Source organism: Salmo salar, chromosome ssa25 (assembly GCF_905237065.1).
Source record: "Salmo salar chromosome ssa25, Ssal_v3.1, whole genome shotgun sequence".
Lineage (NCBI taxonomy): Eukaryota > Metazoa > Chordata > Actinopteri > Salmoniformes > Salmonidae > Salmo > Salmo salar.
Window position 1 is genome coordinate 51,766,022 of NC_059466.1, and position 12,446 is coordinate 51,778,467.

The following is a 12,446-nucleotide window of genomic DNA, read 5'->3' on the forward strand; positions in this document are numbered from 1 at the left end:
TGCCAAATGTAGATTCATCCTGCCAAATGTAGACTCATCCTGCCAAATTTAGACTCATCCTGCCAAATGTAGGTTCATCCTGCCAAATGTAGACTCATCCTGCCAAATGTGGGTTCATCCTGCCAAATGTAGGTTCATCCTGCCAAATTTAGACTCATCCTGCCAAATTTAGACTCATCCTGCCAAATGTAGGTTCATCCTGCCAAATGTAGGTTCATCCTGCCAAATGTAGGTTCATCCTGCCAAATGTAGACTCATCCTGCCAAATTTAGACTCATCCTGCCAAATGTAGGTTCATCCTGCCAAATGTAGACTCATCCTGCCAAATGTAGGTTCATCCTGCCAAATGTAGGTTCATCCTGCCAAATTTAGACTCATCCTGCCAAATTTGGACTCATCCTGCCAAATGTAGGTTCATCCTGCCAAATGTAGGTTCATCCTGCCAAATGTAGGTTCATCCTGCCAAATGTAGGTTCAACCTGCCAAATGTAGGTTCATCCTGCCAAATGTAGGTTCATCCTGCCAAATGTGGGTTCATCCTGCCAAATGTAGGTTCATCCTGCCAAATGTAGGTTCATCCTGCCAAATTTAGATTTATTCTGCCAAATGTAGATTTATCCTGCCAAATGTTGCTTCATCCTGCCAAATGTAGATTCATCCTGTCAAATGTAGGTTCATCCTGCCAAATGTAGGTTCATCCTGCCAAATGTGGGTTCATCCTGCCAAATCTAGGTTCATCCTGCCAAATGTAGGTTCATCCTGCGAAATTTAGATTTATTCTGCCAAATGTAGATTTATCCTGCCAAATGTTGCTTCATCCTGCCAAATGTAGGTTCATCCTGTCAAATGTAGATTCATCCTGTTGATGTTCATGAATGGTTTTGCCAGAACCTTCCAGGGATATAGATCTAGTTTTAATGGTATTTTAAAGAATCGGTTATTGTGGTGTTAGTTGAACACACAAGAGCACAAACACACACGCGCAGGGCTTCAGGGCTTCAGGGCTTCTGGGCTTCAGGGCTTCTGGGCTTCAGGGCTTCAGGGCTTCAGGGCTTCAGGGCTTCTGGGCTTCAGGGCTTCAGGGCTTCTGGGCTTCTGGGCTTCAGGGCTTCTGGGCTTCTGGGCGTCTTCGCATTGTACGTCTCAGACAGGTATTGATCACGATCAGTCTGATCAGCATCATTGATCCCTCCCTCCCTCCCTCCCACCCTCCCACCCACCCTCCCTTCCTCCCTCCCACCCTCCCTCCCTCCCTCTCTCTCTCCCTCCCTCCCGCCCTCCCTCCCTCCCTCCCTAGCTCCCTCCCTCCCTCCCACCCTCCTTCCCTCCCTCCCTCCCTCCCTCCCTCCCTCCCTCCCTCCCTCCCTCCCTCCCTCCCTCCCTCTCTTTCTCTGTCCCCTCTCTCAATCTGTACCTCTCTCCTCTCTAGGCGCTACACCTTGGTCTCTGGGCGGTCTGTGTGACTTCGAGTCCAGTCTGTGTGGCTGGATACCAGACAGCATGTCAGAGTTGAACTGGTCTCTCCACAGCGGCAGCCTCTCGTCTGGTCGAACACCTAGTCTGGATCTACCTCTCTCTCTGCCCAAAGACGGTCAGTACCACAGTTATCTGGTCATCACTGGGTAGGAGACACACTCCATCTCTATCTTCTCCATAACTCTACATCTCCTGTCCCATTGGCTCTGCACCCCCACCCTGCACCCCCACCCTGCACCCCCACCCTGCACCAACAGCACTGAGATGCTCTCCTTCTCTATCTGTCCTTCTCTATCTCTCCTTCTCTATCTCGCCTTCTCTCTCTCTCTCCTTCTCTCTCTCCTTCTCTCTCTCTCCTTCGCTCTCTCCTCTCTCTCCTTCTCTCTCTCCTTCTCTATCTCTCCTTCTCTCTCTCTCATACTCCCGCCTTCTCTCTCTCCTTCTCTCTCTCCTTCTCTATCTCGCCTTCTCTCTCTCTCTCCTTCTCTCTCTCCTTCTCTCTCTCCTTCTCTCTCTCTCCATCGCTCTCTCCTTCTCTCTCTCTCCTTCTCTGTCTCTCTCTCCTTCGCTCTCTCCTTCTCTCTCTCCTTCGCTCTCTCCTTCTCTCTCTCCTTCTCTCTCTCTCCTTCTCTCTCTCCTTCTCTCTCTCCTTCTCTCTCTCTCCTTCTCTCTCTCCTTCTCTCTCTCTCCTTCTCTCTCTCCTTCTCTATCTCTCCTTCGCTCTCTCCTTCTCTCTCTCTCCTTCTCTCTCTCCTTCTCTATCTCTCCTTCGCTCTCTCCTTCTCTGTCTCTCCTTCGCTCTCTCCTTCTCTCTCTCTCCTTCGCTCTCTCCTTCTCTGTCTCTCTCTCCTTCGCTCTCTCCTTCTCTCTCTCCTTCTCTCTCTCTCCTTCGCTCTCTCCTTCTCTCTCTCCTTCTCTCTCTCTCCTTCTCTGTCTCTCTCTCCTTCTCTATCTCTCCTTCTCTCTCTCCTTCTCTATCTCTCCTTCTCTCTCCTTCGCTCTCTCCTCTCTCTCCTTCTCTATCTCTCCTTCTCTATCTCTCCTTCTCTCTCTCCTTCTCTCTCTCCTTCTCTATCTCCTGAGCTCCAGCCTCGTCCTGTGGCCTGTCACACACACACACACACACACACACACACACACACACACACACACACACACACACACACACACACACACACACACACACACACACACACACACACACACACACACACACACACACACACACACACACACACACACACACACACACACACACACACACACACACACACACACACACACACACACACACACACACACACACACACACACTGCTGTCAGCAACACTTCCCACTGCTCAGACACACACACACACACACTGCCTGTCAGCAACACTTTCACCCTACCCTCCCTACTACCTTCCACACCACCCCTACCCTCCCTACTACCTTCCACACCACCCCTACCCTCCCTACTACCTTCCACACCACCCCCTACCCTCCCTACTACCTTCCACACCACCCCTACCCTCCCTACTACCTTCCACACCACCCCTACCCTCCCTACTACCTTCCTAACCACCCCTACCCTCCCTACTTCCTTCCTCACCACCCCTACCCTGCCTACTACCTTCCACACCACCCCTACCCTCCCTACTACCTACCAAACCACCCCTACCCTCCCTACTTCCTTCCTCACCATCCCTACCCTCCCTACTACCTTCCACACCACCCCTACCCTCCCTACTACCTTCCAAACCACCCCTACCCTCCCTACTTCCTTCCTCGCCATCCCTACCCTCCCTACTACCTTCCACACCATCCCTACCCTCCCTACTACCTTCCACACCACCCCTACCCTCCCTACTACCTTCCCTACCACCCCTACCCTCCCTACTACCTTCCAAACCACCCCCTACCCTCCCTACTACCTTCCACACCACCCCCTACCCTCCCTACGACCTTCCACACCACTCTACCCTCCCTACTCCTTCCACACCACCCCTACCCTCCCTACTACCTCCCACACACCAGCCCTACCCCCCTACTACCTTCCACACCACCATTCCTACCCTCCCTACTACCTTCCACACCCCTACCCTCCCCTCCCTACTACCTTCCACACACCACCCCTACCCTCCCTACTACCTTCCACACCACCCCTACCCTCCCTACTACCTTCCACACCACCCCTACCCTCCCTACTACCTTCTACACACCACCCTTACCCTCCCTACTACCTTCCACACCAACCCTACCCTCCCTACTATCTTCCACACCACCCCTACCCTCACTACTAACCTTCTAGACACCTCCCTTAACCTCCCTACTACCTTCCACACCACCCCTACCCTCCCTACTACCTTCTACACACCACCCTTACCCTCCCTACTACCTTCCACACCACCCCCTACCCTCCCTACTACCTTCCACACCACCCTTACCCTCCCTACTACCTTCCACACCACCCCTACCCTCCCTACTACCTTCCTCACCACCCCTACCCTCCCTACTACCTTCCACACCACCCCTACCCTCCCTACTACCTTCCTCACCATCCCTACCCTCCCTACTACCTTCAACACCACCCCTACCCTCCCTACTACCTTCCACACCACCCCTACCCTCCCTACTACCTTCCCTACCACCCCAACCCTCCCTACTACCTTCCAAACCATCCCTACCCTCCCTACGACCTTCCACACCACTCTACCCTCCCTACTCCTTCCACACCACCCCTACCCTCCCTACTACCTTTCACACACCAGCCCTACCCCCCTACTACCTTCCACACCACCCCTACCCTCCCTACTACCTTCCACATCACCCCTACCCTCCCTACTACCTTCCACACCACCCCTACCCTCCCTACTACCTTCCACACCACCCCTACCCTCCCTACTACCTTCCACACCACCCCTACCCTCCCTACTACCTTCCACACCATCCCTACCCTCCCTACTACCTTCCACACCACCCCTACCCTCCCTACTACCTTCCTAACCACCCCTACCCTCCCTACTTCCTTCCTCACCATCCCTACCCTCCCTACTACCTTCCACACCATCCCTACCCTCCCTACTACCTTCCACACCACCCCTACCCTCCCTACTACCTTCCCTACCACCCCTACCCTCCCTACTACCTTCCAAACCACCCCTACCCTCCCCAGACCTTCCACACCACTCTACCCTCCATACTCCTTCCACACCACCCCTACCCTCCCTACTACCTTCCACACACCAGCCCTACCCTCCCTACTACCTTCCACACCACCCCTACCCTCCCTACTACCTTCCCTACCACCCCTACCCTCCCTACTACCTTCCAAACCACCCCTACCCTCCCTACGACCTTCCACACCACTCTACCCTCCCTACTCCTTCCACACCACCCCTACCCTCCCTACTACCTTCCACACCACCCCTACCCTCCCTACTACCTTCCACACCACCCCTACCCTCCCTACTACCTTCCTCACCACCCCCTACCCTCCCTACTACCTTCCACACCACCCCTACCCTCCCTACTACCTTCCACACCACCCCTACCCTCCCTACTACCTTCCACACCATCCCTACCCTCCCTACTACCTTCCACACCACCCCTACCCTCCCTACTACCTTCCAAACCACCCCTACCCTCCCTACTACCTTCCTCACCATCCCTACCCTCCCTACTACCTTCCACACCACCCCTACCCTCCCTACTACCTTCCACACCACCCCTACCCTCCCTACTACCTTCCCTACCACCCCCTACCCTCCCTACTACCTTCCAAACCACCCCTACCCTCCCTACGACCTTCCACACCACTCTACCCTCCCTACTCCTTCCACACCACCCCTACCCTCCCTACTACCTTTCACACACACCAGCCCTACCCCCTACTACCTTCCACACCACCCCCTACCCTCCCTACTACCTTCCACATCACCCCTACCCTCCCTACTACCTTCCACACCACCCCTACCCTCCCTACTACCTTCCACACCACCCCTACCCTCCCTACTACCTTCCACACCACCCCTACCCTCCCTACTACCTTCCACACCATCCCTACCCTCCGTACTACCTTCCACACCACCCCTACCCTCCCTACTATCTTCCACACCACCCCTACCCTCCCTACTATCTTCCCTACCACCCCTACCCTCCCTACTACCTTCCAAACCACCCCTACCCTCCCTACGACCTTCCACACCACTCCTACCCTCCCTACTCCTTCCACACCACCCCTACCCTCCCTACTACCTTCCACACACCAGCCCTACCCCCCCTACTACCTTCCACACCACCCCTACCCTCCCTACTACCTTCCACACCACCCCTCCCCTCCCTACTACCTTCCACACACCACCCCTACCCTCCGTACTACCTTCCACACCACCCCTACCCTCCCTACTACCTTCCACACCACCCCTACCCTCCCTACTACCTTCTACACACCACCCTTACCCTCCCTACTACCTTCCACACCACCCCTACCCTCCCTACTACCTTCCACACACCCCCTACCCTCCCTACTACCTTCTACACACCACCCTTACCCTCCCTACTACCTTCCACACCACCCCTCCCTCCCTACTACTTTCTACACACCACCCTTACCCTCCCTACTACCTTCCACACCACCCCTACCCTCCCTACTACCTTCCTCACCACCCCTACCCTCCCTACTACCTTCCGCACCACCCCTACCCTCCCTACTACCTTCTACACACCACCCTTACCCTCCCTACTACCTTCCACACCAACCCTACCCTCCCTACTATCTTCCAAACCACCCCTACCCTCACTACTAACCTTCTAGACACCTCCCTTAACCTCCCTACTACCTTCCACACCACCCCTACCCTCCCTACTACCTTCTACACACCACCCCTACCCTCCCTACTACCTTCCACACCACCCCTACCCTCCCTACTACCTTCCACACCACCCTTACCCTCCCTACTACCTTCCACACCACCCCTACCCTCCCTACTACCTTCCTCACCACCCCTACCCTGCCTACTACCTTCCACACCACCCATACCCTCCCTACTACCTTCCACACCACCCCTACCCTCCCTACTACCTTCCACACCATCCCTACCCTCCCTACTACCTTCCACACCACCCCTACCCTCCCTACTACCTTCCAAACCACCCCTACCCTCCCTACTACCTTCCTCACCATCCCTACCCTCCCTACTACCTTCCACACCACCCCTACCCTCCCTACTACCTTCCACACCACCCCTACCCTCCCTACTACCTTCCCTACCACCCCTACCCTCCCTACTACCTTCCAAACCACCCCTACCCTCCCTACGACCTTCCACACCACTCTACCCTCCCTACTCCTTCCACCACCCCTACCCTCCCTACTACCTTTCACACACCAGCCCTACCCCCCTACTACCTTCCACACCACCCCTACCCTCCCTACTACCTTCCACATCACCCCTACCCTCCCTACTACCTTCCACACCACCCCTACCCTCCCTACTACCTTCCACACCACCCCCTACCCTCCCTACTACCTTCCACACCACCCCTACCCTCCCTACTACCTTCCACACCATCCCTACCCTCCCTACTACCTTCCACACCACCCGTACCCTCCCTACGACCTTCCACACCACTCTACCCTCCCTACTCCTTCCACACCACCCCCTACCCTCCCTACTACCTTCCACACACCAGCCCTACCCCCTTACTACCTTCCACACCACCCCTACCCTCCCTACTACCTTCCACACCACCCTCCTCCCTACTACCTTCCACACACCACCCCTACCCTCCCTACTACCTTCCACACCACCCCTACCCTCCCCTACTACCTTCCACACCACCCCTACCCTCCCTACTACCTTCTACACACCACCCTTACCCTCCCTACTACCTTCCACACCACCCCTACCCTCCCTACTACCTTCCACACCACCCCCTACCCTCCCTACTACCTTCTACACACCACCCTTACCCTCCCTACTACCTTCCACACCACCCCTACCCTCCCTACTACCTTCCACACCACCCCTACCCTCCCTACTACCTTCTACACACCACCCCTACCCTCCCTACTACCTTCCACACCACCCCCTACCCTCCCTACTACCTTCCACACCACCCCTACCCTCCCTACTACCTTCCACACCACCCCTACCCTCCCTACTACCTTCCACACCACCCCTCCCTCCCTACTACCTTCCACACACCACCCCTACCCTCCGTACTACCTTCCACACCACCCCTACCCTCCCTACTATCTTCCACACCACCCCTACCCTCCCTACTACCTTCTACACACCACCCTTACCCTCCCTACTACCTTCCACACCACCCCTACCCTCCCTACTACCTTCCACACCACCCCTGCCCTCCCTACTACCTTCTACACACCACCCTTACCCTCCCTACTACCTTCCACACCACCCCTACCCTCCCTACTACCTTCCACACCACCCCTACCCTCCCTACTACCTTCCAAACCACCCCTACCCTCCCTACTACCTTCCTCAAAATCCCTACCCTCCCTACTACCTTCCACACCACCCATACCCTCCCTACTACCTTCCACACCACCCCTACCCTCCCTACTACCTTCCCTACCACCCCTACCCTCCCTACTACCTTCCAAACCACCCCTACCCTCCCTACGACCTTCCACACCACTCTACCCTCCCTACTCCTTCCACACCACCCCTACCCTCCCTACTACCTTCCACACCACCCGTCCCCTCCCTACTACCTTCTACACACCACCCGTCCCCTCCCTACTACCTTCTACACACCACCCTTACCCTCCCTACTACCTTCCACACCACCCCTACCCTCCCTACTACCTTCTACACACCACCCTTACCCTCCCTACTACCTTCCACACCACCCCTCCCCTCCCTACTACCTTCTACACACCACCCTTACCCTCCCTACTACCTTCCACACCACCCCTACCCTCCCTACTACCTTCCTCACCACCCCTACCCTCCCTACTACCTTCCACACCACCCCCTACCCTCCCTACTACCTTCTACACACCACCCTTACCCTCCCTACTACCTTCCACACCAACCCTACCCTCCCTACTATCTTCCACACCACCCCTACCCTCACTACTAACCTTCTAGACACCTCCCTTAACCTCCCTACTACCTTCCACACCACCCCTACCCTCCCTACTACCTTCTACACACCACCCTTACCCTCCCTACTACCTTCCACACCACCCCTACCCTCCCTACTACCTTCCACACCACCCTTACCCTCCCTACTACCTTCCACACCACCCCTACCCTCCCTACTACCTTCCTCACCATCCCTACCCTCCCTACTACCTTCCACACCACCCCTACCCTCCCTACTACCTTCCACACCAACCCTACCCTCCCTACTACCTTCCACACCATCCCTACCCTCCCTACTACCTTCCACACCACCCCTACCCTCCCTACTACCTTCCAAACCACCCCTACCCTCCCTACTACCTTCCTCACCATCCCTACACTCCCCTACTACATTCCACACCACCCCTACCCTCCCCTACTACCTTCCACACCACCCCCTACCCTCCCTACTACCTTCCCTACCACCCCCTACCCTCCCTACTACCTTCCAAACCACCCCTACCCTCCCTACGACCTTCCACACCACTCTACCCTCCCTACTCCTTCCACACCACCCCTACCCTCCCTACTACCTTTCACACACCAGCCCTACCCCCTACTACCTTCCACACCACCCCTACCCTCCCTACTACCTTCCACATCACCCCCTACCCTCCCTACTACCTTCCACACCACCCCTACCCTCCCTACTACCTTCCACACCACCCCTACCCTCCCTACTACCTTCCAAACCACCCCTACCCTCCCTACTACCTTCCTCACCATCCCTACACTCCCTACTACATTCCACACCACCCCTACCCTCCCTACTACCTTCCACACCACCCCTACCCTCCCTACTACCTTCCCTACCACCCCTACCCTCCCTACTACCTTCCAAACCACCCCTACCCTCCCTACGACCTTCCACACCACTCTACCCTCCCTACTCCTTCCACACCACCCCTACCCTCCCTACTACCTTTCACACACCAGCCCTACCCCCCCTACTACCTTCCACACCACCCCTACCCTCCCTACTACCTTCCACATCACCCCTACCCTCCCTACGACCGTCCACACCACCCCTACCCTCCCTACTACCTTCCACACCACCCCTACCCTCCCTACTACCTTCCACACCACCCCTACCCTCCCTACTACCTTCCACACCATCCCTACCCTCCCTACTACCTTCCACACCACCCCTACCCTCCCTACTACCTTCCACACCACCCCTACCCTCCCTACTACCTTCCCTACCACCCCTACCCTCCCTACTACCTTCCAAACCACCCCTACCCTCCCTACGACCTTCCACACCACTCTACCCTCCCTACTCCTTCCACACCACCCCTACCCTCCCTACTACCTTCCACACACCAGCCCTACCCCCCCTACTACCTTCCACACCACCCCTACCCTCCCTACTACCTTCCACACCACCCCTCCCCTCCCTACTACCTTCCACACACCACCCCTACCCTCCCTACTACCTTCCACACCACCCCTACCCTCCCTACTACCTTCCACACCACCCCTACCCTCCCTACTACCTTCTACACACCACCCTTACCCTCCCTACTACCTTCCACACCACCCCTACCCTCCCTACTACCTTCTACACCACCCCTACCCTCCCTACTACCTTCCACACCACCCCTACCCTCCCTACTACCTTCTACACACCACCCTTACCCTCCCTACTACCTTCCACACCACCCCCCTCCCCTCCCTACTACCTTCTACACACCACCCCTACCCTCCCTACTACCTTCCACACCACCCCTACCCTCCCTACTACCTTCTACACACCACCCTTACCCTCCCTACTACCTTCCAAACCACCCCTACCCTCCCTACTACCTTCCTCACCACCCCCTACCCTCCCTACTACCTTCCACACCACCCCTACCCTCCCTACTACCTTCCACACCACCCCTACCCTCCCTACTACCTTCCCTACCACCCCTACCCTCCCTACTACCTTCCAAACCACCCCTACCCTCCCTACGACCTTCCCCCTCTACCCTCCCTACTCCTTCCACACCACCCCTACCCTCCCTACTACCTTCCACACACCAGCCCTACCCTCCCTACTCCTTCCACACCACCCCTACCCTCCCTACTACCTTCCACACCACCCGTCCCCTCCCTACTACCTTCTACACACCACCCGTCCCCTCCCTACTACCTTCCACACCACCCGTCCCACCTTCCACACACAAAAATATAAAACAATTAGAGAGTGTCATTTCCCCAAATTTGAAACCCTTATTCAAGGTTTCACAGACCTCTCTGATGAGGACAGGCTACCCGTCCTGTTGGGGGAGGACGCAGAGAGCTGTGGGTTGGCAGCGCACTACATTGCTGCCTGCCATAAGATGAGGGACAGAGTCTGACCCAACCAACCTACACATGTCCTCTATGCTTATTGTTATCGTTCAATGTATGGTTATTTTGAACCTTGGTTATTGTTGTTACTGTTGTCCCGTTGACAATTTTTATTTGTATTTTTATTTATATTGTAAATATCCAGTAAGCTTTGGCAATATGTACATTGTTACGTCATGCCAATAAAGCAACTTGAATTGAATTGAGAGGGAGAGAAGAGATAGAAGAGAGAGAGAGAAAGAGGAGAGAGAGAGAGAAGAGAGAGAAGAGAGATTGCTTTAGAATGACCGACGCAGTAACATGACAGTAATCCGTGTTTAAACAACTACATTAGTCTAGATACAGTAGCTATAGCTCCTCTGAGGAATTGGGGTCCGCCCCAGCGCAGGAAACACACACACACACACACACACGCACACACACACACACACACGTTAAAGTCTCTCCCAGTCCACGGGGCCTCCAGGGCCCTGAAAGAGTTCATCCCCAGTAGAGTAAAAAACAATCCTCCCAGCTGTGCCTTTCTGCCCCTCCGATAGTTACCTCGCAGGCAGAGTGTGTGTTTGAAACCTTGTAGGCACCTCACTTTATGCTAAATAGTCCTTCTATGTGGCATGTCCCAGATTCACTATTCACCATTGGGCCTTGGTCAACAGTAGTGCACTATGTAAGGAATAGGGTGCCATTTTGGACACGGCATGATTCAGACATATTTAGTTACCTCCTCATCAACCCTGATTATTATAATTCATTCATTTTGATGTGTTTCTAGTTTATAAAAGTGTTATCTGACTGGGAAATAACTTTGGACTGAGACAGAGAGACAGAGAGAGAGACAGAGAGACAGAGAGAGAGAGACAGAGAGAGACAGAGAGAGAGAGAGAGAGAGAGAGACAGAGAGAGACAGAGAGAGAGAGAGAGAGAGAGAGAGAGAGAGAGAGAGAGAGAGAGAGAGAGAGAGAGAGAGAGAGAGAGAGAGAGAGACAGAGAGAGAGAGAGAGAGAGAGAGAGAGAGAGACAGAGAGAGAGAGAGAGAGACAGAGAGACAGAGAGAGAGAGAGAGAGAGATGAGGTGTACTTAGAGAGATGCTGGCAGCTGTGTGAAAGATGGTAACGATGAAGGGAGAGGTATAGGAGGTGGTAATCACAGTTGTCATATTAGATCATCCTGGAGAACTACTTCCCCCTCTCCTCCCTCCCTCTCCTCTCCTCCCATCCCTCCCTCTCTCCTCCATCCCTCCCTCTCCTCCCTCCCTCCCTCTCCTCTCCTCCCATCCCTCCCTCTCTCCTCCCATCCCTCCCTCTCCTCCCTCCCTCTCCTCTCCTCCCATCCCTCCCTCTCTCCTCCATCCCTCCCTCTCCTCCCTCCCTCTCCTCCCATCCCTCCCTCTCCTCCCTCCCTCTCCTCCCATCCCTCCCTCTCCTCCCCCTCTCCTCCCTCTCCCTCTCTCTCCTCCCATCCCTCCCTCTCCTCCCTCCCTCTCCTCCCATCCCTCCCTCT

General features: G+C 55.4%; 1 protein-coding gene across 1 annotated transcript in view; it reads left to right on the forward strand.

The window, feature by feature from the left end:
- Positions 1–12,446, forward strand: part of LOC106586935 (neuropilin-2) — a 251,886-nt gene that overhangs the window by 213,478 nt on the left and 25,962 nt on the right. The window contains 1 exon segment of the mRNA XM_045707371.1: positions 1,430–1,591. Within this exon segment, the coding sequence (XP_045563327.1) occupies positions 1,430–1,591 (162 nt within the window).